Source organism: Diprion similis, chromosome 6 (assembly GCF_021155765.1).
Source record: "Diprion similis isolate iyDipSimi1 chromosome 6, iyDipSimi1.1, whole genome shotgun sequence".
Classification (NCBI taxonomy): Eukaryota; Metazoa; Arthropoda; class Insecta; order Hymenoptera; family Diprionidae; genus Diprion; species Diprion similis.
Genome location: NC_060110.1, coordinates 4,612,513 through 4,639,973, shown reverse-complemented (window position 1 = coordinate 4,639,973; position 27,461 = coordinate 4,612,513). Strand labels below are relative to the sequence as shown.

Below are 27,461 nucleotides of genomic sequence, written 5' to 3'. Positions count from 1 at the left end.
GTTATGTTTCTCTTCTCCCTGGACCTGTTCGTTTCTTATAGGTGTGTTCCGAAATTAGCTCCCAGTGCTGCCAGCAATGCAATACGATGTGCTTTGCTCTGGTCTTCAATAATGGGCCTGTTCAATTATGGCTTATGGATTATACAGCAGACGATGCTTAGGTTACTTTCTTCTTATACAGCAACTGTGATTGGTTGAAAACTGTCGCAAAACAGCTTGAAGCGGAGTTGACTCAAAATCACTATCAAACTTACCTTACATTCCCAGTGTTACCCAGTGTGCAGTTGAGTGGATTTTCATGACAGTATAATCTAATATAAGAAATGGCATATTCGGGTTGTTTCAAGAATTTTAATACGTATTGTGATTTGTGAGTGAAGTACAGGACATTACAACATTTACATAATTCATAAGGTACGCTAATATTTGATTATGTATATACTTAGACCCCCAGTATGAAATTGTTTTCGTAAAGTTAACCTCAACAAATGTATTTACAGGTCATTAATTCAGTCTTTTATCATCTGTTACGTTAATAGTAATCTAAACAACAGTACTTCAATAAATTAGTTAGTGGTTATACCAATTATATTGAGTGTCGATTTTAATGCGATTACTTCTTCTATATATTATTCCTCTTTTTTATCAGCTTATTTCATTTTTCTCACCGGAACCTGTGTACCATTTTCTGTCGAGTTGCAGTGAAATCTAGATATCAGGTTACATTATTTTACATCTTGTCGAAACATAATAACTAGTGTCGTGTTTATTTGCACTATGGGCTGACAATTTCAATTCAGGATGACAGATAGCGATAGAGTTGCTGCCTGTCATATCGAACGCTATCCTGGCAGTAATCGTAAATTAGAATTTCCGCAAGTCTCTGCGACGAAATGATACATGTTCAACCTTTTCTAACCTTTTTAGCTTAAGGATGATTGTATTCCTCTGTTTGAACAAAAAGTTAAGAAATTGAAAAAAAAAAAACAGTTGAAAAATTGATGACACTAAAAAATGATTACATAATTAAAAATGCTCAAACTCTCGTGTTCTTAGTCCGATTCTAATGTTTATTTGCCTCATTTTGTTTGCTGAGTAGATCCTGATGGATTATTTGAAACAGTCGAAAAATCTTACATCATAATAATGTTATTGTTGACGAACATCATTTCTATCCCACGTACAAAAATTTATTTTTATTTCCTCTGAACACGACTGTTTGTGTAATTTTTTTAGGTGATCTCTGGAAATCTTCACGATGAACAAAATAAATTCAAATGAACATTGATCAGGATCAAAAATATTTGTTTAATCTTTGCGAATGTTCCAATTATTAAGCTTTTGTCAAATTGTTAATATTTCTGCTTGTTTTATTCGAATTTTATCAGATTTATGTCTACTATTTAACGGTGTTGTAGTTTCATTGGTGTTCACTATTATTGCTGCAAATAATGTTGGTAGAGAATTTTCAAACGGATTTTTCTATATTCCCTATCTTTTTAATTCAGACGTTGAGACTCATTCAGTCTTAACTTTAGCGTGACTTCATTGTTCTCATTCTGAAAGTCCATTAGATTTTTCAAGGGTTTTTATTTTCATTGATTTTATGAAAAAAAATATTTTAACAAACTCGAAAGACCCTGTTCTCAGTGGGATCAGGTTTTTTTTATTTTCTTGTGAATCCTGCAAATAAATTTCCACGATTTGCCTTGTATCATTTTTTTTTCTTATGAAATATCTGTGAAACTATGTGATTCGAAACAGAATTTTCAATTTGTTTTCTAATTTGTTCACACAATTTTCATTCGGATCAACTATTTGCCATGGGGTAGAAATCACAAAAATCTTCATGTCTCAATTAAATTAATGTATCAATTGGACAAAAATTTATTGATAATCTTCACATAAATTCCATACTGTGCAAACAGAGATCCTATAAATAAAAACGACTGATTCTATATTGGCTTATTTTTGCTGAAGGCCGTTTTATGTCTAGTTTATTTTCTGCTTATTTATACATAAAAAGCTGATCAGAAATATTTTAGCCATCCTACTAATTTTTTGTCTTCCCTTATTTTTTCACATAATATATGTATGTGTACTGGCTAAAGCTGTTCCTGCAGTCAATTCTTTTAGATATGAGATTTTTATGGGGTAGACAATATTAACGTTATCGAGAACGTGGCATTTAACAAAAAATCACTACTTTTCAACTTTAGAATGCTTTTGAAAGAGTTGAATTTTCAAAGTATGACTATATTCTGCTTCGTTACGGATTACCGAATACCAGATAATCCTTGTGTAACGAAATAATGGCATTTTCATAAATTGCATCTTTGAATTAATTTTAAGAATTTCAATCTCATGATTTTTCACTATACTTTACGATTTGTTTACAGTGAATAAGACGCAAACGTGTGAAATGACGGAAGCAAAGTTATCTGGGCTGCGCCCTCCAACAAAAATTGGTAGACCTTGTTGTGCTAGCGGGCCCAAGCCAAGTGTTCCACCATCTCCTTCCAGGTCATCGGCCAGTGAGTCTTTAACTTGCACAATTACTTTTTGCTTCGTTATCGTATCTATAGAAACTTCTTCCGTACCAATTTCATGTATTGAAATACACTTGGGATATGATGAAATAAATAAAAGTAGTGTGTGTATGTGTGATTATAGTTTGCAAAGATCTAATTTGTCCATATGGTTTGTGAAATTTGTTAGTGATCGCTTAGTTCCAAAGGATATGAGCTGCACAAACAAAGGTGGACTATTTCAAAGGGAAAACCACTTGTAGACAGTTTGCTTCTTCGGTTTTAAGGATGTATAGATATGAGACGTATAGTCAGCTCAAAAAATTTTGTATAAACAGAAATATCACTCAACAATGGTTCAAAAAGTTCCAATAATACTTATCAATTTAAATATCATTGAAAACCTCTCTGTGATGCAGAGTCAAATATTGAAACATCGGACATCAACTGTAAAAATCCCGTGATTGAATTGGATCAATAAAAACTTGGTTTATTCATAGATCAATACGTTACGAATTTTTAGTTGTATGGTACATACTAGGAAAATTCGTGAAAATATATGATGGGAAATTCGAATCACGATAAAAGCGCTTGCATTTATGCAATTCGAGTACATCATACTGAAAAAGTGAGGAATTCAGTTAATTGTGAAAAATTATCGAATATTGATCAGTAAAATGTATCCTGAATCGTTTCAATGTAGGCGGATTATCCTGCATTAAATTGCATATCAGTTATTGCTACGAATTTCCTCGGTATGTAATTAGATTAGCTCATGCACTCTCACGAAATTGATTAGCTTTTGTTTTATCACATTTTTGTTTCAACCATTTCTTTGACCTGACTGTACGTTCCACTGTACGAACCCACACTAATAATATGAAACATTTAAAAATTCTGCTCCAGTGAAAAAATAATATTGTAATATGCAAGAAATACGAAACGTCTGGGAAAATGGAAAAAAAATTATTTTCCAGAACCGTCAAGGTGTTTTGCGGATTTTAAAAAATCGTAGAATTTCCGAAGAATTCATGTACCAAATAATTTCTCCTCAATTGTTCTTAATTACTCCCTAGCTTTTATTATCTGCTCCCACACGGTTTCAATAAAATCCAAAAAAATGTTTTAGATACTTGAGTCCCAGAAAAATGGCGCCAAATCGAAACAAGTGTTTGGAACAAACCGAGGATTATTCAAACGGAATAAAATTTGCTTTGTATTGCTCCTTATTTGCTCCCAATTGTTTTATGACTTTTGTAAATATGGTTTGGAAATTGATTAATACTGCTGGAGATTTTTTGAAACGGTTTTTCTTCTCTTTTCCTAATTCTCGATTCAAGCAGTCAGCCCATTCAACATTGAAACGGCACACTACTTAACGATTCCGATTACGTATTTTTCATACCTCAATTATTTATTAATTAAACTCGGCCACGATTACCTCCTACACGGATAGACAGTCTGTCCCGATATTCTTCGAACTCTCCCACAATCGCCTGAATCTCTGTGGTTTTAATACCTGTTCACGCTTTAAGACGGACTAGTCACCTTTTCTCGATTCAACGCGGCGGGTCGTAATTCAAACTCAGGTAAAGCTTCTTTTTCTTCAAGGCCTAAACTTATCTTAACACAAGTTGAAAATATTACCTGTTTTATTCACACATGGAAATTGTGATCGGTAACGGAAATCATTTTTTAAATTTTATAAACCTTATAAACTCGTCTGGGTTTTCAGTCAATCAACCATTTTACAGCTTTAACGGTTCTCAGTATAAGTTATATATACAAAATACCGGTTAATATAATTAAATCTCTCTAAATTCATTTTTTCTAGATGTCTTGTCATATCAATATTTGTGTTATATATATTCGTGTCGTGAAGTTTAATTAACCTAAATATTTACCACTGCATGAGGTTTAAAGTTTGCAAAGTCAGTGTATCGATGTATTTTTAAACAAATTGTTAGTTATCCATTTTATAATTGTCTGAAATTCAATCACCTACACTAAATCAAGAATCAAAAAATTGCTATTATTTTGCAAAATTCAATCACTTTAAACGTTAATTACTCCGACCTCATAACTTTGCATTAGTCTGAAATTCTTTTTGTACTCCTTCGTTCCCGCTGCATTTTTCTTCATCATTCTTCTTTATTATATAAATATACGTACCTGTGTATCTATATTCTATATATTCTATATAGTGCTTTTTGTCTTATCGAAGCTATCATAATTGGCGGTACCGTTTATGGATGATGTTCTGACATTCGCTTGTTAAACGTCACGGTTGTGCGTTGCCTTGCGAGTTACGTGTTGGTCGAATCGGTGCAGCACGCGATGCATTATGATGCATCCGCAGAGATCGGAAAGTTACTTGTGTTGGGCGCATCTCGCCTCCAGCCTTATTTGCACACTGTATAATTCTCTCGGCATGCTTTCAGCTATAATAATACCACCATGGTCACCCAGATTATAATCCGGTGACGCATTTTCAATTTCGTTCAATTATTGTGCGGAGACAAGTGTACTGAAAACTTTTATAGGTAAAAGAAAAATAACGATCTCGCAGTTTTCTCGACTATCGTCTTTCGACGCGGATAACGATGTGACTTAATTATAAGCTTGACCGAATTCTCATAGTCTTACCGCTTTTCGTTTAATCTAATCTGTTTTTATCTTCGCGTGATCAATTTACACACAGCTATTATGACTTCGCGACTTTTTACAGAATTAGTTAACATCTGCTTATTAATTATTATCGAAACAAGTTTTATTATAACTTTAGAATATCGGCTTTCGAGGTAACGATTTGTCTTGTCAATATTTTACATCTTGTCATTTTCGTTTCTCACACGTTAAATGCATATACATATACATATGCAAAGTGCTTAGCTCACCTCCGTTTCATCTGTAGGTACACGGATATTATTCGTTACATATCTTAGTCACCTTCGATTTAAATATTTATTGCGAAATATACATATTTCAAAATGATAAGATAAAACCTTTGCGCAATTTTCTGCTCATTTAATTTCTCAAGCTAATCGGATTTTTTTCTTCTTTTTTTTTTTTTAGTAACTATTTGGTAACAAAAATACACAAACTTTACTTGCCGATTCTTAAATTTGACGAATAACCAAGTTTTTATCCAAAAATCATTCATTCGTCATTAATTTTTTCCACATTTTGTTTATTATAAACATAAACTATCGAAGTTGAAACCTCGAAATCTCGAAACATTGTTGACATTTAACTTGGCACGCCGATTGGACGGGCGGATTGATTACTATTTTGTTGCACGAGTTTACAGAATATCAAAAAAAAAAACACTCATGATAGAAAAGTAGTTACCTTGAGTGGATCGCAGTCTGTCCATGCATAGTTCTTTTCACCAAGAGGACACCAGATTTTCATAATTTAGTAAAGAGAAGCAATGCACGGTTAATGAGTGATCAAAAGATTATTTTTTTACGAAAGATAAATAATTTTGTGTAATAAAAAAAAATATGAAAAAAGAACCTTGGCTAAAACGCATGGTGATGTGACCTGAACATCAAATGTGGCTTATTTACTTCTTGACCTACATTCTGACGTCACTTATTCATAATATATCCATGTTTGCCTGAATTAACATGCAAACGAAAAGGATTTTCGGCTTATCATGTCTCGTAGACACATGGAACAAATAATGATGAAATTGTAAACCTACTCGAGCCCTTGATGTTATTTCAATCTGTAGTTTAACATTCTTGTGTATAAATATTAATAATTCCTCGCATACTTGTGAGAATATGTAACGTTTCTACGTGTAAAAACGATAAAACAATTTAAACATGGTGAAAATAAATGATTACCGTACAAGCTTACACATATCACAGCAGAAAAGAAATTCAATAATACTTTCATCATTGGCATTATCGTCATTATCATTCATTGATTCTCTATTGGTTCCCAATATTCGTCGTCAGGGATTCCATGGCGATGATTCGTTTAACATCGTGTATAGACACATTACCGAATGTCACAGACGTATTCAATTATCTGATTCCTTTCAAAATATATTAAATTTGAAATGTTTGAGATTTCAACTTTTTAAGATCATTTTTGGCCGGAAAAGATCACCCATTTTCAAAGCTGAAATATTCGGGTATAATTTGTTTAACAAATCAATGTTTCTCAAGTTATTCGTGTAACTCGAAATTTTTTTTTACCTCTCTACTGTTTTTAAAAAAACCATTAAATTTATTTGAGAAATATTTAGAGATAAATTACAAACATTTGTTTTGTACGAACGAATTTTTTTATCGTTATATTCAGGTAGCCGTAATGTTAGTACAACTTCTTTAATTATCTTAGATCGAGATGCAAGTTTGTGAGATTAGAATGAGACAGTGAAGATTAAAAGTAACAATTTTGTCATTATGCCATAAGAACTTCATTCGAATTTAACGAAATGTAGTGCTTTTAAATAGTAACTCTACTGTAGCTGCTAACTTGAACTTTAATAATCCGTAGTATTTACGTAGTATAATGCGTACTATATGACGTTGAATATAACGCTTGTGTTGTAGATGCCATCTTTAGATAAACAAGCAAACTACAGGTCGACCTACTATTCCAACGCCTACGATTATCATAAATATTTAATAAAATCTTGATGAGCGGATTACGTAGATTCGACGCTGATACCATTTCAGGAATTCCATATCTCCCACGCCGATCGTTATATCCTACTCATTCCTTCGTTAATACGTTTCCTATACTAATCGTAAATTAGTGAGAATTTTTATAGCCCTCCTTTCGTCAGTGGCACGAAGAAATTGTAGATTTTGAAATTAACAGGATGCTACAGTCCGTCTTTATCAACCGAGTAAAACATCCATTATTTTAACTGTTTGATCTCTATGAAACACCCAACACGAATATCGAAACAAAAATATTGTTCCATAACATTTTTACGTCAATGATGCATGTAAGTTCTGCAGATAATAGTTAACGTGAGTTATATTTTACTCTATCGGTAAAGACTGACGATAGTATCTTCTTAAAGAACAGCAAAATTCTGTTTTGTGGCAAAAAAAAATTCATTATATCCGCGTGAATAACATATAGGTGTGTTAAAAATTTTTGGCCTGTTTTTATGAGTTTCTTTGTAATCTAAATCCGATTAATTTATAAACATGAGTTTCATTTGTCAGATCCTGAAGCTTATAATAAAGTATCTGCACGGGATTGAATCTATTAATGTATTAAAGCGTTACACAATAATCTGTTGTTTTTTTCTTACGGTGAGTGCGAAATACAGTTTAATTTTTTGTTTACGTCTAAGCCGAAGTGTGTTTTACATATTTCGTTGTGGGTATAATAGAATTAATTATAATTATATATAATGGTATCGCAGAATCTCTAATTAGAGTAATGTTACGGTTTTAATATTATTTTCTTCGTTTATTTTAACACACCATTTCTTGAAACAGATTTCAAGGCTGTGTAGGTGTTATTGCATATTTTCCCGAAGCTTTTTTCAACAACGTCGTCATCATCGACCGATGTTATTGCCGTATCGTCCGTGTATCACGATAATATCACAGCAGCTATAATTCGAGGCACAGTGTTGTTATTGAATAAAAGTTTCGACCTCGGCGAAAAAAAACGTTTCAATAATTACAAAATGTAAAAAATGTAAAAACATTAATATAAAACTCGAAATTCGACATGTACTTTTATATATGCGTTGATGAAATTTCGATATTAAGGTAATGAAGTATTTCAATTTAAAAACGTCGCGAAACAATATTTAGAAATGTATGAACCTTGTGACCTTTTGCCTTCGACCACTTTTTTTTTTTTTATTGATAAAGTTATAAAAACAGAAACTGCGTAATTTGATGAAGGCATAGCAAAATGTGAGATAATCAGAGCAAAATGCTTGATTGGTACAACAAACCTCACATGAAATAATTCACTACGTTTGTACAATTTACCTAAACTTTTCAAATTTTCGAACATGTCTCAACAGACCGTTTCAGATTGGGGCAATATTTTTATTGTCCGGAATGAAGTCTAAATTTTAGTTTTTCACGAAGTAAAAATCTTCAAGAGGTGAAGGATTCTTCGCTTACGTACAAAGGGTTCCTCGTTCCACGTTACTATCTCTTTCATTTTAAACAACGTGTATGTGAAAAAGTATATCTACTGATATCTGTCTCTTTGCGAAATTTTTCAAAATAATCATGTAATACCTTGATTACATCCTTGTAAGAGCGTACATACGATTATTTTCAAAAATTCCGAGGCGATACTTGAATGAACATGTTTTTTTACACGTCACGTAAATAGGCAAAGTCACATGCTGTGAGACACGAATTGAACTTGAGATAAAAATCTCATTAGCGTTTCAACTCTATGGTGGTGGAAAATCCGAATAGTATAATTAGGATAGAATTTGAAGCTGATTGAATGAATTTCAAATTCTATTCTAAATAGGATTATTCAGATTTTCAATACCCATGGAGTTCAGACGCCAATACTTCGGGAGGATACTATGTACGGGAAAAATTAATGTTTAGATTTTGATCCTGAAAAACAATACTGTTCCAATTGAAACAATCTGACGCCTCGTAACTCTGCACGGTTTCTTTAATGCGTTGTAGTTAATTTTTTGAATGCTCTTCAGTGTGATTTGTTGTATATGTTGCATGGTACAGAAAACTCCATGGAGCACCTATGGGAGACGCACGGTCGCCGTCTTAGTGAGACGGGATCACGTCGAGACTCAGGTAGGTTGCATGATTATTTTAATTCACATTTCACAGTGTATGGGATTTCATTCTTCGTATATTGTATATATATGTAGATAGCTGCATGGTATATTTTTGTTGCCGGTGTTAGTAAAAACTCTATTTCATCTCTTTTAGATTATCATACTGTACACAAGTCGACATTAATTCAGACACGGTTCGTTTCTCGGCTAAGTCAATTACGTCGGTAACGAAGATTCAGTCCGTATCGGCCGGCCGACGGTGGCACGGCATGCCAAATCTGCATTACCAACGCAATCAACTCGGCCGAAAGTGTGAATTAATGTCCTCGTGTGTACATATAAATCTTTCAGTTACATAGTATAATGTGCGATATTGCATATATTGTCCTTTTTACAAATGAATTAGGTATATCGACCGTTTTTCGAACGATTTTTTAAATACAATTGCAATTGTAAGTCTCGTCATATTTCGTTATTAGTGTCTCGATCATTCTTACCACGTTTGGAACTCCTTATTTGAGGTCAGGGTTCCTTGTTTTACACAACGAAGATTTACGCCGCTACACACGATTATATCAGTGATTCAAGGCATTTTGAAACAAACAATGGTAAAGGTGTTATAACGAATCCTTGATTTGGACAGATACAAGTGTCATCTTGACAGAGGACACGGACAGCTTTATAATTGGCGATCGAGTTTGGGTCGGCGGTACGAAACCTGGTTTAATTGCTTACATTGGAGAGACTCAATTTGCCCCAGGAGACTGGGCTGGAATCGTACTCGATGAGCCAATTGGTGAGTAGTAAAACCGCGGAGTGGAAGGAGACGAAACTATAGAAAAAAATAGAGTTTCTTACAATATATGTGCTCTTGAAAAGTGATCCGCCAAAAATTGATCAACCTATAAATTTTACGTATTTACGTTTGTAAAATATCGATTCCATCACTTGAATTGATTGAATTATGTTGGAGAAATCCTTCTGAGAAAATTTAGTCGATAAGTACCTCGTAGTATCCTAAACTACGTTTTGGTAGAGGGATTTTTAATTTCTTACAGCCAAATTAGGCGACTAAATTATCACAACTAAATACTAAATCACTTGTTTGTGGGGAAGAATCACTTGGACCGATGATTAGAATTCGATATTCCTGTTTCTAAACTGTTCAAAATCGATGTTGCCACGATCTGAACACACGGATTCCCAATGAAATCAGAATTTACTTAATACTCCATTTTTTTTTTGACAAAATTTTTGAATTAGAAAAATTCTGAGAAAAGCGATTTAATCCTTAGTTTTCGCAATAAAATTTTATAGTTTCAAAAAATGGAAGTTATTTTTTTTGTTTTTTTTTTTTTTTTACTGCACAAATTGTCTTATTCAAATATCTCTAAATCAGGAAAAAATGATGGATCTGTTGCTGGTTCACGATATTTTCAATGCGAACCCAAGAGAGGAGTCTTCTCTCGGCTCACCCGGCTGACAAGACGACCTTTGTCGGATTTACCGCCTTCTGCGTTATCTCCCACACAAAGAACTCCAACGTCGCCAACCGAAAGTACAAGAGGAAACCTCAGCCAATCGATATCGCCGTCATTGAGTAAGACTTTAAATTCGAAAAACTAGCAAAAATTGCACAATCTTTTTATCCAAATATTTACAAAATGATTGAGAAGTTTTTCACCGCAGTTATTGCTTGCAGATGTTATTTGTTTAATACATTAGCTATTAATTTTCTTCAAGTCTTTATGCACAAAATGTAATTATGCACTTCGTTGTTAACATATCTAAGTTCTTTACTGTCTTGTATAATTTGGTATTATATTGTGATATAATTGTTATAACGTAATTGTACAGACACTTCCACAACAAGCCTGTCGTCGGTCTCACATAGAGAATTAAGATTAGGAGAACGAGTAATTGTGTCTTCCAGTCAAGGTAGCAAAGCTGGTATTTTAAGATTTATGGGAACAACTGAATTCGCCAACGGAGAATGGTGCGGTATTGAATTAGATGATCCGGTTGGAAAAAATGACGGATCAGTTGGTGAAAAAAGGTGCCATTTTGAAATATTCTTTCTGTACTTCCCAAATTATATTGTCCTTTTGAAAATTGCCTTTTTTTTATCAGTTGCTTGGCGATCTCAAAGTATTTTGCTGATGTCCATCTATCTAGCCTAAGAGTAGTAAAACATTTGTTTATAAAAATTTAATCATTACTCAAAACATGTCACGTCTTACAAAGGGACACCATAACAAAAGATAGTAATTAAGAGATGACTAGAAGTGTTGACGTTCAAGAGCTTAACGTTAGACTATAATTTTTATTTCTATAAGACGTAATAAAATTCGTTTGAAAATCATTGTTCATTGAAAATGTCAGTCGTGCTGTAATTAACGACTGGATCACCGAAATACATAGTATAAGTTCATCCTTTTCCAATCAATCCATTAACGACTTGGATGTGTATGAATTGTTTACGGGTCAGAGATGGCCAAATTCTTAATTATTAAAAAAATATACTTTATTGTTAGAAAAATACAGGCTTATGTTAGACGAATGAAATGGTGATAACTATTACATTAAAGGCCATTCCGGAGACCTTATACTAATTAAAAGTATTCCCCAAAACGCTTTATGATCCCATAGGATTGCTTTGTCCACGTAATTACTTAAAAAAAAAAAAAAAAAAAAGAAGAACTAATTTTTCTAGTATTATTTAAACAAAGTACTCTTAGGTCAAACGTCATTTGATCCTGAAACGCTACTCATAGGATTTTGAGATCGCCAATTGCTAGGACATAAAAAATACTTCGTTGAATTTCTCAAATCCTCTGTACACGCATTCTTTTTTACTGAAGAATAGTTTATGCAAGGATTATATTATATTAGAAAAACTATTTTTTTTTTATCTAGAATCAGATTATATGAATTTCAATGACTTTAATAGGTATTTTGAATGTCGTCCGAAACACGGCCTCTTCGCTCCAATTCACAAAGTAAGTCGTTCGCCGTCGAGCAAGAGATCATCGACATGCATTGTGCATAAACCAACTGGAGCTGCATTGAATATGGCCCTGAGAAAGATGGGATCCAGAGAATCTTTGCTATCCACTTCTAGTATTTCCAGTACTCACGCTAGTACCGTTTCTAAAAGTGCAGCAGCCTCAACTAGGGTAAGAAATTCGATCCCGGAGTAGAGAGTGACGCAAGGGTTCATCTGCTTGTTTGTGAAACTTTTTTGTTCTTTTATATTTCTCCATCCGTTATGTAGATATATATGTAATTATTTACCCTGTGTTTGAGTGTAATAATTCCTTTCGTATATTCCAAAATTTAAGTGTTTGACGTATCCACAGATTTATTTATGCGAGATTTTTAACGCCAAATTGACAAACTTCTCAGTCTGACTCAGAATGGGTTCAAGATTTTTTTTTCTGATTTTACTAATCCGCTAATTTTTGTTTTTTATTATTTTTGAAACATGAAAAACGTTTAGTTTTCAACATTCTTGGGATATTCTCAACAAAGTACAGTCCCGTAGACATTGTTTAAAGCAATGGGTAGATTTTCTTTACCGTTTCAACGCTTTTTTAAAATGGACACTTTCAGAAAAAAATGAAAAGTTTTGCAGAAATTATAAATTGCGCTTTCTGTGTGGTTAAGACAACGAAGTGCTGATTTCAATAACATCGAAAAAACGTTGATTGAATTCGGTTTGAGTCTTCCAAAATGTTTTAGTAATGTTTTAGTATCTAATTTTTTGGAATTTCTCGAAAGTGAATATTTAAAAAAAAGCGTCTAAACACACAGAACATGTCTGCCTGCTTTCGTGGCTTTAAAATTTCTGTAGAAAATCGCAGATTTTTAAGACTTTTCTTGAGATCTCTTCAAAACAACAATTTTCACCTTCTAAGCATAATAAAGAATGAAAGTTTGTGGAAAAAATCTCAAAAAACTTGAGGTTACCATTTAAACTTAGTTTACTAAACAATCATATAAAATATCACGAACGTTCAGAGCTAGCCGTTCGTGAGATTAGAATGCAATGTCCCATATTCGTGTTAGCTAGACTTTTTGGTGATTAAAAAATTCGTGTGATTGTTTTGTATGAATTAATAACCGAAAGCCACTCGATTCTTTGTACGCCTGAATCAATAATTTTATCTCATTTCTTATTGTTACTTTGGTTACAATAAGGTGGCAATTTAATACTGCATGATGTATTGTTTTGTAACTTCTGAACTTACAGAGAACCGGCTTACGTACTTCAACGCCTGCCAGAAGCTCAGTGCAGGTGAGACCTTGATCAGGCCCTTGCGGCAGAATGATTGAAATTACGCATAATTTTATCACAACATTCCAAGTCCAGCGTTAAATAATATTTATATGTATTCAAATAATTGTATAGTGATAAGAACATTTCAAAGGAAAATCTTCTATTTGTTTACAACCTTGAGATGTGCTCTACGATTACAAAATTTCATAATCCATGAAACATTTAAAAAATCGCTAGCAGCCGTAGAAAAAAGCATGTAAGAATGCGATATGTTTGATGGTATACGTAATTTTGAAACTTCTCGAGAAATTTTGAGATCCATGAAAGCTGTTTCAACTTTTGAAAAGCACAGTCCATATTTTTGTAATTTCTTCACTCATGTTGAAAATTTTTTTGGTTCTTTGAAATTTGCATGGCGATATTACGGTCGCGGTAATAGAGACTTGCGTTTCAGTATTTCGGTGTCGACATTGAAAGCCGATTTTGATATCGAAATATTTTTTAAGAAAATTATTGAAAAAATTTCTTTGCACCGAAATATCGCTTAGCCCTAATTGCCAAGAAATATTACAAGTCTTCCGTTCTCGCAAAATCACAATTGAAGTATCTGGTCATTGGGAATTTGATGTAACAGCTTCCGTTATATAATTGATCAAAATACATCGTACTTAGTTAAATACTTGTATAAGTACAAAATATTTGACGCTTTTTACTGTAATTATCTATTTTTCAAAGTAAATGGTGAGTAGCAGGTATACTTTTCAAAAAATTTGTTTGCCAGTATTTAGTGCTCTGTCTTACTTTCATCTGTACACTGAATTAATATTGTGTCGTGTTACTCTTGCATGTACTTACTATTCATGTTTAATAAAACGTTATTGGTGTGTTTCTTTTTGATTCTATAGAAAATGCATGTTATTTAGATAGATTCGACGAATTCCACTACGGAAAATGCCTGGTTTCAAAATCGTAGACTTTCGTAAATAGTGCAGGTAGTGACAAATCACGAGTCCTTCTCTAATCCATCAATTGAAGAGTCCGCTCTTCTGTAATCTTTCTATTTTTCAAGCGACTACGGTTATACCATGTATCAGAGAAATAAGATACTTTTGTGAGATGGTTTTCACGAGTTCACTCTCTTCTATCATACACGCTATACGAGATATTTCGTTAACTCTTTTATCACAATTCGAGAAGAGCAAAGACGTTCTAGTTCCAAGGACAATAAAATTCGGCGACGAATCACGGCGAGGAAAAAAAAAAAAAACACAAAACTCCTATTTATTCTCCCAATTTTCCCCGTTGGATCAGGAATGCTATATGTGTACCTGAATTATAAAATGAATTATTTAGAAACAACTTTAAAATGATACTGTAATCTGTTTCTGTTTTTTACCCTTATCCGATCATCTGAGGTATAAACGGTCGTATTGACTTTCGGAGGAACCTAATCTTCTGTATATACCTACACCATGAACAGACCTAATAGAAGACAAATCTTTACCAAAAAGATTATACGGTATATGGTTATTTATTTTCATGGAGCGAAAATCCCTTTTCCTTCGCTCCGCATGCATTTTTCGCATTTCTTCAGGGCTTCGCCGTGGTTGGTTGCTACTTTTTATTCGACGTCAGGAGTCTTCATCGTCATTCGGGGTCGTACTCTGAGGACTCTCTGACACTAGTAACCTTCTTGAAATCCAATGTCACAAGTATATTATTTGGATAAGAGCAATTAACGGCTCTCAGTAATACTGCAAGTACATAGATTCATGGTTTACTTAGTTGATGGGCCGCTATTTAGATTTAAGTTACTTCTGGATTATTATATCATGGATATTGTGGAGATATTCTAATGTTCAAGAGCCTCATGTTTTTGAACCTGAAAACAATGGGGGCCAAAATGATGGCCCAACATCAGGAGTAATGCGACCAATGTCATAGACTTGATATAAAAAATCTTAACTAAACCCTCATCCCTCGTAATTTTAAGAATAATGTGCCAATATTGATTCCACAATTGAGTCTGTAGCCACAAACAGCTTCAGTAGATAAACACGTGGAGTTGCAATAAAGGTTGCAACGCAATCAAGACTATGCAGGAGTCTGACAGTAATTTCGAATTGAAAGATCGATTATGAATGGTCGCGCGACTTATTTAGATATTCTTGAGATATTGTTTTGCAATATAAGTCTTCAGTGGTGATTAAACTTAGCTGTTTCGTCGGCTCTGTTACCTTATTGACTCCCGGCAAGTACAGTCCGAAAACATGTTGCGCTTTTATCGTACAATCCTAGTGAATTTGTTGCATAACAGATATGATCACCGGATGGAAATGAAACATGGTCGATGAAATGAGATTGTGAAGAAAATACAAGAACAAGAATAGCCCCTTCGAATTTGATTATTCGTGTCGAATTTAGAAAAAAACATGATCCATACAAACCTGCTCTAATCTAGTTTCATTGGAGCTTTCATAGCAAAAATTTTGTTGCATATATGAAGCTAAGTTAAATGGACTTATTTGGAAAGGGTGCAAAGCTGGTAAGTAAACGAATAATCTTTTCAAATATCGAGTTCCAAAGATTAGTGAATGCACGATATGTGGAAAATTGAAACAAGAGTTTCACGTATCATTTGTCAGAAAGCAAATGAAAATCTCCGAAAACTCTAAAAAACCAAGGAAATATATATATTAACGTGTCAACTCGTGACCAGAACGCAAGAAGAGGTTTGACCTGTTATCATGTCGTAATGATTCCGAACAACGCAAGATGCCTTTTTCCAATTGGCATTGCTTTTATGAAATACCTGAATGAATTTTCAGTTCTTAAGAAAGAAAATTAAATTGACAATTAGTTTAAGTTCGTGGTAGTGGGCGGCAGCCTTAGGTCTTGCCACCCTTTGAAAACATCCCAAATCCAGCACTGTTCATTAGAGTGTTTTTGTTCAGAATTGCGCATAGAATAGAATTGTTAAGCCCATTTTTGCGTTTGAGATTCGCGGACTTCGATATTTGGAGATATTATTATATATATACGTTAACATCAAAATCGATTAGGGCACCCCCTTAAGTCCAAAAACGATGAATTGTTTGACTCACTGACTTCATCGACAAAGATGAACACTGATACAAGAATAAGAAAGAATCATGGAAACGCTGTGGACAACGATATGATAAACACGAGAAAAAGTTTCTATGTTATTCCAAATTATGTAAAAACAATTTTATCGAACAATTCCCTAAATGTAAGAGCATCCAAAAATGGATATTGAAACAAACGAGACCTTACAATGTCCACGTAAACAAGACTTGAAACGAAAAGAAATAAAATGAGGAATTAACGAATGAATTCTGCAAGCCACAACGAACCAATGAAAAAATTCACAAATGAAATAAAAAAGAATAGAGTTACGGAAAAAAAAATTTGTATGTATCCAATAATCTTCACTACCAGCGTGACTTGCTACTACCGGTTCAATTGTGGTATCAATAATGACACATTTTTCAGTGAACGAGGTACACAAAATTAGTGCTCGAAACTGTAATAACGACTGTGAGGCAGGGCTTGACTCGATAATTTTTGTTCACCGTCAGTGCAATAATAGTAACATTCTGTACAGTCAATTACTTCTATTTATAGGAAATGCTGAAAGACAAACAGATAGAGATCGAACATCTTCACAAGGAAAGAGATTTGGAACGCCAACGAGTAACCAGAGCTGCAAATCAAGCCGACCAAGCAGAGCATGCGATGCTATTGATGAAACAGGAATATGAAAAGGTATACTATTATATTGTACACAAAAATTAACAGCCCATCCATTCCCATGTTTACAAAAGTATTTTGAAGTTTGAAATATGAGAGTAATTTTTTTTTTCACTTCTGTAACTACCTTAAGCTTTGTATTTTACAGATCAGAAATGGAAAAGAAAATTATTCTGCCTAGTGCCTTTGAACTGATGCTTCAAAATTCAATAAGCTTTTTCAAATAAATATTTACATGCATGTTTGGTAATGTGGCACAATTTCAAGATGACACATTTTTTTCAAGCAAAATGGGTAGCTTGTTAAGTTTTTGCAGTATAGAGTGAACTGCTGTCGAACATGCAATTACTACTTAAATTTGATGATTTATGATTTGGCTTTGACAAGTTGTTGTAAGCTTGACTCCAAATCACATTGCTCAATCTCTACGACAGAGTATCGTTTGTAACTACTGCACCATTTTTGGCCATATTTGTCATATGTTTAGTTCGTTTTTAACACTGAAAATTTGTTTAATTATCGTATTCATTACAAAAATATACCCTACGATATAAGATATCAAATGTTACTTTTTGATACTCAATTGTTTGAAAAATAATGATACATCTACCTTATCATCGAAGTTCACTTCAAGAAGTTGATCCAACATTTTCGAACCGAATGAACAATCTATCGGAAGCTCTTCGATGAAATTCTATAAATTTCAGTATAGGGAAGACATGGAAAAGAAAATTCAAGATGCGGAGCAAGCACTAGCCCAATTATTAGACGAAAAAAATATACTAGTAACGCAACTGGAAGAAGAGCGCAGAAAATGCGAAGATTTATTGTTTCGGTTTGAAGAGGAATCAGTTAACAAGGATACTATTCAGGTAAAAATTGCTATTATGCATTAGCGATATTACACACCATGACGCTCAATTAACTCACAGGATTTTTTCTCAATTTTTTATCTCCCTAGTCTTCATACTAGACTAGTTGGGTTTTAATGTAATTATAAAACCGATTTTTGTTGCACATTTTACAGTTCATTAACTTAATGTCACAAAATAAGAGACCAAGATAATTTTTGTCCCTTAATACGCATATTTATAAAATTTTCGTGTAACATTTGGCTGATCGATAATTCACGTTTTATTTTTAGGAGGAAAAAACTACACAGAATGTGAGTATCCCAGGAATTTTTTTCATTTTGTTTACAAGTATTTATATTGTTTTACATTTGTATTATTATTACAGTAGTTTTACAAATTAGTATAATACTAGCGTATATATCATAATATATATACTAAAACCATTCTTCAAAAAAAAACTGCATGGTAGAAAAAAAAAGTTATAGGAATCGATTGAGTGGTTCGAGAGATTTTAGGATACATATCTCTTGCACTATAAGATATACTGTAGCATCGGAATAATATTTTTCATGTAATCCAAATGATTCTTTATTAGGTTGCGAATTCTTTGAACGAAAATAAAATCAAAGAACTTGAGCTCAAGCTTTCGGAAGAACGGGAAAGAGTTGTTCAACTTGAACAAGAGAGCATTAAACTATTTGAAGCCGAAGAGGAATTGACCAAACTTCGCAGCGAATTGTCTTCCACTGTAAGACAAGATGAAAGTGCCTCAGAAGGTGAATATCAAATTCTTGGTTAGATTTGGTAACGTTTACGCGTAACGAATTTCTTTCAATTCATTTTTCATGCTAATGAGGGATGTTGATTCATTTGAACCTATTAATAATTAGACCGGAAACTTTTAATAATCTACCATTTGATTGAAAACTATTTTGATCTTTTCTCTACTGGATTGTTCTAGAACTGCGAAAACTTGGGCAGCAATTAGAAGAAATGCAAAAGACACTGCAGCTCAAGGAAAACGAAAAGAGTGATCTCATTGCACAATATGAGGGACAAATAAAAACACTTCAGGTGCAGTTAACTGAACACGAAAAAAGTACTACTTCATTAACAGATTCTGAATCAACGTTGAAAAACGAATTACAGCATGCTAAACAAAGTTTAGAAAGTAGGAATACGATAATTTCAGAAATGAGTCAAAAATACGATACAGACATAGCAAAGTTAAAAGAAGAAATACAACAGTCTGTAATTAATATCGACAACATTACGAAGAATAATACATTGTCACAAGAAGGCTTGATTTCAAAGTATGAGAATATCGTATCTGAAAAGGATAAAATAATCAAACAAAAAACTGAAGAGCTTGATACTGAAGTGAAACGGAATTTAGAAATGCAAAAGACGAATTTAGAACAATTAAAAAGTGATAACACAAAACGCTTCGAAGAACTCTCAGATACATTCAAGAGCCAGTTGACTGAAAAGGAGTTGAAGATTGTAAATATTACCTCACAACTAGATGAGAAAAATAAAGAAATTGAGAAATTAATGACTGAAATGAAAATCTGTAATCAAGGTAGAGATTCGGAACTTCAAAAAGCCTTCTCAGAAGTTGAAGGTAATTGAAATATTACATTGCCACAAAATTATTATGCATCTATTCAAATTCATTACAAAACTCAGATTAATATCGATACTCAATCTCGTTTTATGAGATTTGATCACATCTTGAAATCCAAACCTATTCTAAGAATGTAAATATTGATCGGTAATATGTGGTTGTCATGTTAATTCATTTTCGTGTATTGATTCATTTCAGATTTGAAGCAAAAGTTGAAGTCACTGGATGAAAATAATAATTATCTGCAAAATCAAATTCAAACATTGGAGTCAAAAATCGAGGATGATAGTAAAAAATTTGATGATGAAAAAAACAAACTTGTTAGTACCGACAAAAATTGATTTTTATAGTACTGCAATGAACCCTCAAAAAAACTTTTACAAAGAGATATCTGAACAACTACATGGCCTTTCATGGTATTGAGTGAGATACTCGGAACAAACAGAAAAAACAAAAAAATTCACACACTACTTTTCTTGAATCATAAACTATTGATTGAGACGAAAATCTCTCTGTACGCGCATTGTTGGTCAAATTGGAGCAAGCGGTGTTGGTTGCAGTACTATTGAATTCAGTTGTATTATTTCAATAAATTAAGTATCGTTTAAATGAACCCCATCCAGGAAATAGACATCGCAGATCTTAAAAGCTCGTCGCTTGATACGTTGGCACGGTTAAAGCAATTGAATGAAGAGTTGAGTAACAAAGAAACAGAAATAAGTAATCTTAATGAAAGTAACGTGAGGACAATTGATGAAATGGCGAAAGATTTTGAAATTAAAATATCAGCCAAGGAAGAAATTATTCAAGAATTGAAACTAGAAACTGTCAACAAAACTAAAGAGATGGAAAACACTCAACAGGAAATAACAGATCTGAAAGTTAGTGTTCTGCAGAAGACAACGGAAGTTGAACAATTGTCGAAAAAATGTACAGGTAAAAACTATTTCAACGTAATATAGGAAATACTGCTTGTGTTAGAAATCTATGATTTGCGAATTTGTCCGATATGGTTTCGACGCAGAAGGCAGATTACTGTAATCGTCAAATTTTTCAGAACTGGAGAACTCAATTTCGGAATCTGTGAAGGGTAAGACTTCGCTTGAAACTGAGTTGCAATCTCTAACATCTACTATTGCTGAGTTGAACAGAAAGTTAATTACTGCAGAGGAAAAAAATTCTTTACTAGTTGAACAGAAGAAGAAACTGGTTTGTATTACATTGTTACATTTTTTCAATGTCAAGCTTGGAAAATTCGTCTTGGAAAACAAAAAATGTTATTTTCTTTACAGGAATTGGACATATGTAATTTAATAAGTTCAACGGCGAACTCGTCCGATCAACTGATGAAATATAATGAAGATCTCAGACAAAAGGAACAAGAGTTAGATGAAGTGCGCGATAAAGTTGGGCAAATTCAAAATTCTCTGGAATCTGTTCAAAATACTCTGAAGTCGACTGAGCAAGATTTAGAAAAGTCACAACTACTGAATAAAGAATTAACTTCGAAGCTTGAAGAAGTACAGGGTTCGCTTATGGCGGAGAAAAAAATAAACACTGATCTCACGGTGCAACTTGGTTCCTTAAAAAATCGAGAACGTGAACTCATTGAAACTGTTGATAAAGGTAAAGATCTGAGTTTGGATGTAGAAAGAAAAACAAATGAAGTTACTGAATTGAATGCTCAACTTGGTTCTCGTGATCAAGAAATTAAAGAATTAAAAGATAGATGTCAAGAATTACAGAAATTACACGATGAAACTGTTGAAAATACTAATAAAGAAAAAATTATTAATGAAAATCTTATGAAAGAATTAAAAGTCAGGCTTGAAGAATTTTCACAAGAACTTAAAACGTTGCAGCAGTCGAAGCAGAAATTAGAAAATGAACTAAATGGAAGAGAACAATCAATTGAAGAAATAGTGCAGAAACTGAATTCTGAAGTAAATTCTAAAGAAGATTTGAATAAACTATTCTTAGAGGCAACTTCGCAGCTTAACTTAAGCGAAAAGAAAATGAAAGCGATGCAAGAAGAAATAGATATTCGTGACGATAACTTGAAGTCTATGAACGTCAAGTATAACGATTGTCTAACACAAATAGCTTTGTTGAAATCTGCAAACGATAATTCTGCTTCAGAAGCGCAAATGAAACTGGCTACTATGGAAAAACAATTAGCTAATATTACTAGTGAACATGAGGCTGTAAGTAAATCTCTTGCCGAAATAACTCAGCTTCATGATGAAGTAAATACAAAATTAGCAGATGCGACAGAGAATAACAAAATTCTTACTAACAAAGCTATAGATACTGAAACTCAATTGAAATCTGGAAAAGATCTTGTTTCAGAATTGAATAATAAAATTATTACCTTTGAAGAAAAGAGTGCACAGTCTGTAAGTGAATTATCCAAAGTCAATGAAGAGCTTAAAGTTGAGCAGCAAAAGTCGATCTCTGCGTTAGAAGAGAAGCGTGTATTGCAAGATATGATAAAGGTACTACAAGAACAATTACTTGCTACGCAAAATGATTTATCTGTTAAAAAATCCTCTGAGGTAGAATTGATAGCCAAATTAGAGAATTCAGCCAAGGCGCAGGAAAAATCTTGTCAAGACATTGAAATTGCAAAGGATACTGAAATAAAGAATTTAAAGATTAATGTTGACAAAGCAGCGTTACAAAATGCTGAGTTGATAGAAAATATGGAGTCTCTAAAAGCGAAAATAAACGAGAAAGATATTGAATTCAGCATTATGAAAAAGTCTCTTGACGAGCTCAACGCACAAGTCAAGCACGCTGCAGAATTGGAACATCAGCAGACAAAGACCATTGAAGAATATCAAATGAAGCTCACAACTCAACAATTGGACCTGGATAATACTAACAAGCAGAATCTCAACTTGCGACAAACTAAAGAGTCCTTAGAAACTTTATTGCAAGAAAAGGAGCAAAGTATAAGTGCTATCAGAGAATCGCTGAACAAAGATGTCGAAGACAAGTCAATCGCCAAAGAACTTGCTCACAAGTTGAATCTCGTAAATGCAGAGGTGAACGAGTTGAAGGAAACTGAATCTAATTTGTATGTATTATGCATAATTTATTCACATTGTAGTAATATTATTATTTAACTACATTTGACTGGACGGATTAAGTTGGTCAAGTAAATTGGAAAGAGATTGTTTCTATTGAACATCTCAAGACAGCCACAAAAGCATAATGACAGTTACTAGCCCATCCATTCCTCACCCTGCACAAGCTCATCGCTTATGAGAACATACCTGGAAAAGTATGGTTTGATTGTAATTTTTATCATTATTATTAAGCAAGATGTGATTTTTGAAATCGAAAGACATTTTCAATAATAGTTTCTACAATGAAAATGAATAGAATATTGAGTCTTTACAATTGAAATACATTTTGTCATGCATAATCAGTTTCTACAGTTACAGTTTCTTCAAAAATTTTAGATTTGGTTTTTACTATGGCACACCGATAATTGTATTGATTGTGAGTCACAGTAACCGCGTCTGATAGTCTCACTCGAAAACAAGTTGGATGCTCCCAAGGCTAAAGTAGTTGAGTTCATGAACTAGAAAATATGTCGTTACACTACCGTTACAAACTTCGGCCCCATACTATTACTGTAACTATTTATAGCCACGGTAATACTTTTACACTGACAAATAGATTGCAAGATTACGAATTTGAATATATCTACACAAATCACAGATACAGTATTATTCAGATAGAATTGAAAAATAAGTTCGGTCATGATAGGAATTGAAAGAGGCGACAGTTTGATTCTGGTGGAAACGAAAGGCTTAGGCTAGAACAAGAATATTAACTTTTATAAAAACACGACATTTTCAGGAAAAAAGAATTAGCAGAGATCAATAAGAAATGGGCTGAAGCAAAAGAAGCCCTCAAACTGGCGAGTCAAAATCAGAAAAATCTTAAAGACGTATGTAGAATCAAATATGTGAATTAAGCACATTTTTCCTGTGGGTTTAAATTTGGGTATGGTTGAGATCAATTTGCAAACTCCTAGATAAAGAAGGTTTGTACAACCAGAATGCATATATTTTATTAATTTTGTTACTAAATAATTGTATATGAAGTATTCATCAAATGATGGTCAAACGTCTAGTAAATTCGTTCGATGACACTCTAAGCTGGCTCATTTTATTCAGGAAACTAGTTTCCCCGAATTCTGGCATACAGTTGGATTGCTGTTGGGGTACAATTTGGTCTGGTTTAGCAAACTGGATACTGACATTGTTGAATTTGATCAAAGTTAATCCGAAGTTTGTATAGAAGAGTAACACAGCCTATGGTCTACTGACTTAAGTCTATATTCGAGAGCAGAGTAGATCATCAGCGGCAAAACATCAATAATTTCAGCAACACAAACCCAATCAGTATCGAACCGCAACTCAAACGCAGATCAGCAGTAACCCAACTGCAATACAACCATAACCGAACGAAACTCAACTATGATCACATTTGAACCCACAATGGAAACCATTACTACACAAGTTTATTTATACTGAATTCCTCATTGCTTTTTTAAACAGGTTGAAGTCGTCCCAAGTAATCAGTCTATTCATCCTGCAGGAGGCGACGTCAGTAAGAACAAGAAAAGCATTGGTATGTTTTTCATGTATTTTCATAAAAATCCTTTCAGTAAATGCAGAGCATTTCAAGACTTATAATTAATCCTGTGCTGAATGGAATAGCGCAATTATGAAAAGCAAAAATGCAAACCTGGACAAGCTTTTGATTCCAATTGTTTTGTCATGTAGTTTATTTCGAGGAAATCTCTACAAAGTCTGGAAATATTTTGTGAATACAAGGGTTCAATTGCATCATTCCATCTCCTATGACTTGAAAGCCTTAATGACATATTTTTACTGTCAGGTAATGTCGTTGATATGGACAAGTTATTTGAGGAACACGAACTCGCTCAAGGACAAATAGATTTCCTAAACTCAGTTATCGTAGACATGAAGAAAAAAAATGATGCTCTCACATGCAAAGTGGAAGTTTTAGAAATGGGTATCCCTCCTAGCGAAGCTGACGATTACAATTTGTGAGTTTAATATTTACGTGAATTTCCTTTTTATAAATTTAGTAATACAAGATAAATTTTTCAGTAAAAATTATTTCCCTTCTATCTTTATTTGTCGACTTATATTTTGAGAAAACTGTTTAGTTGTTGTTTTCTGAAGATAGTATTAAATTATAATTTTGTACCGTACGACTCATCGTTTATACTAGAATGCGATTCAAAATTATATTTCTCTTTCTTAACTCAAAATCATCTAAGGTTGCAAAGTATTTTCATTTTCTTGTAGGATTTCCGTCAATTCGAGAACGGCGCCACCTCGAATGTTCTGTGATATCTGTGATCAATTCGATTTACATGACACAGAAGACTGTCCTCGTCAAGCACAAGACTCTCCTGAGCCAGAAACGTCACAGAGAACTCCAAAGAAGCAACCGGGTGAAAGACCCTACTGCGATATTTGTGAGGGTTAGTGCTTGCCAGGAAAATTTCTTAATACACACTTATTAGGCCACCACAGATGTGCCCAACCGGCTCACGTGAAAAATAATGTTTTAGCAATAATGTTTCAATCTAAACTAACCAAAACTGATACACCCACTTCAGGTTATTGGACTGTGAAAAAATGCTGACATGTGTTTTTGCAAAGCACAAGAGTTTCGCTTTCTTTCACAGTTCAACGATAGCCTACAGGGTGTTGGTCTATCTCCTTAAGTCTTTCAAGCTATTTGCTAATATATAATTGAACAGGTTTGGTACGCACCTATAACATGGCACAGAATCAAACTATTCTGGATGACAAGTTTTTTCAAAATGCAGTATACATGAGTAATTGTATTATGTTCGCTCTAGAACAAAGTAGCATCCATTGCGCAATTTACTCAACTTCGGACAAAACGAGGCCGCGCGATTTAGGTTTACTTACAATACAGATTACTTCAGTTTCAGCTGAGAAATTCATTTGTTGAAGGACGTGCCGGATGTAACACATAGTTTTATAACACTAACGTTTAAATGGAGTCTTAAGAATTAACTGAGAAATAACCGAACTATGGAAAATTAAGTCAAGTTGATTTGAATTAGTTTAGATTCATGCCAGAATTGTCAGTTTACAGAAAAAAAGAAATTGAATTCAAGTAAGAAATTAAGTTGGATTAAAAGAAAAAATTTGAATTAACAGGAAATACAAAATATCTATTGAAATTTTTTCAAACTCACTTGAATTAGAGTGGATTATTGAGAAAAAATAAAAATTCACGAATTGAAATGAATCAAGTTAAATTGAATTTAAAAAAATTTGAAATAAAAAAATTAAGTTCAATTACATGAATTTATTTGAATTAAGGTAGTTGGGCAGTAATTTTGGAAATGTTTAATTCACATGAGTTTTAACTATATAATTTTTAGAGTGACTCTAAACAATTCTACAACGTTTAAAAATGATTTACCGTTTAGTCACTGAGTTTTTTAATTTCAAAGTTGAGCTATTTTATATATATTGTCGAAATAGGCCCTGGGATAAAAACTGATAGTTTCGAGTTGGTTGTTTTAGAATAAAATGTTTAGGGCGGGAAAAAATATTGAACAAGGTAAAATGGATATTTAGGAATGATATGTCAAATATTCGTGAATTTTGCCCGTCATTTAATAATTAAAACGTTTGGCAATGTCACAAGTATGCACATTACGCACGGTATGCAAATTATTTGTTTTCTGCTGTTTAGATACGGTATTACTAAAACACTTGATTATTTTTTTTCTTCTTGAGAATCTCCCTTCATATAGTAACCGATCTGACATTTTGATTCGCAAAAATACTGGTTATAGCGAAGTAAACACAGAAGATTCAAACAGACTACAACACAAGAAAATCACGCGACATTGCCAAATTTATTTTCTGATTATTTGAGGAATACAGTGTACACGATAATCCGTAGGATGACGTCACTGTCGCTACCCAACTACTTTAATTCAATTCGAAAAATTATTGTGCCATTCAAATCTCGAGCTATTTCCCCCTCCAGTAGCTTAGTTCAAATATTCTCTGTATTCTATCAGAAACTTGGAAATTTTGCAACAGATATCAATTTATTTAGAGAACAATGGTATTATACTGATTTTATCCGAACAAACATAGAATACCTATTAACAAGCGCTACTTGAAAATATTTATCACCTGATTATGAAAGATAGATAATTGAAATTTCCGGCAGTGTTTTCGAGGCCGTTCAACTAACTCAGGTAAAGAAAGTTAAGTAGTAAGTTAAAGTCCCACCAGTATGTTTAAGTACTTCGACAAAAGCACTGCATCACCTTAACTATTTTCACTTAATTTTGTGAAAAATCATATCCAAAAGCTTATACTTCGATCACATATTGCATGAAGAAGTTACTTAATCGCTTCACTGTTATGCTTCAATTTAATGAAGAGTGGCTTAATACTTTGATCTAATTAACATCAGAATATAATCAGATAAAGAATCATTAATTAATAGATCAAAAATTTGATTATGGTTTTCAGTGTTTGGACATGACACGGCTCACTGTGATGATGAAGAAACCTTTTAATGGTCA

General features: G+C 33.2%; 1 protein-coding gene across 4 annotated transcripts; it reads left to right on the top strand.

Annotated features, from left to right (window-relative positions):
• Positions 1–139: 139 nt before the first annotated feature.
• On the top strand, positions 140–27,461 carry LOC124407314 (CAP-Gly domain-containing linker protein 2). 4 transcript variants are annotated; one of them, XM_046883339.1, is made up of 22 exons: positions 142–414; positions 2,400–2,534; positions 9,236–9,307; positions 9,935–10,087; positions 10,691–10,891; positions 11,149–11,347; positions 12,242–12,467; positions 13,544–13,588; positions 17,216–17,356; positions 18,049–18,213; positions 18,486–18,506; positions 18,791–18,971; positions 19,157–19,819; positions 20,021–20,142; positions 20,446–20,758; positions 20,880–21,031; positions 21,115–22,901; positions 23,693–23,783; positions 24,397–24,469; positions 24,740–24,911; positions 25,177–25,355; positions 27,409–27,461. In XM_046883339.1, exons 2-22 carry the CDS (start codon positions 2,423–2,425, stop codon positions 27,453–27,455), a joined length of 5,115 nt encoding a protein of 1,704 aa, XP_046739295.1. In that variant the 5' UTR covers positions 142–414; positions 2,400–2,422; the 3' UTR covers positions 27,456–27,461. The 4 variants fall into 4 exon arrangements, with proteins under 4 accessions (XP_046739297.1, XP_046739295.1, XP_046739296.1 ...); XM_046883341.1 differs by lacking the exon at positions 9,236–9,307 and having other exon boundaries at positions 140–414; XM_046883340.1 differs by lacking the exon at positions 13,544–13,588.

Excerpts from the sequence above, each read along its gene's own strand:
- LOC124407314 (XM_046883339.1), top strand. The coding sequence starts at position 2,423 with ATGACGGAAGCAAAGTTATCTGGGCTGCGCCCTCCAACAAAAATTGGT. Across the intron at positions 13,589-17,215 it reads CTGCCAGAAGCTCAGTGCAG|GAAATGCTGAAAGACAAACA; the intron begins GTGAGACCTTGA and ends TTCTATTTATAG. Across the intron at positions 25,356-27,408 it reads CTACTGCGATATTTGTGAGG|TGTTTGGACATGACACGGCT; the intron begins GTTAGTGCTTGC and ends TATGGTTTTCAG.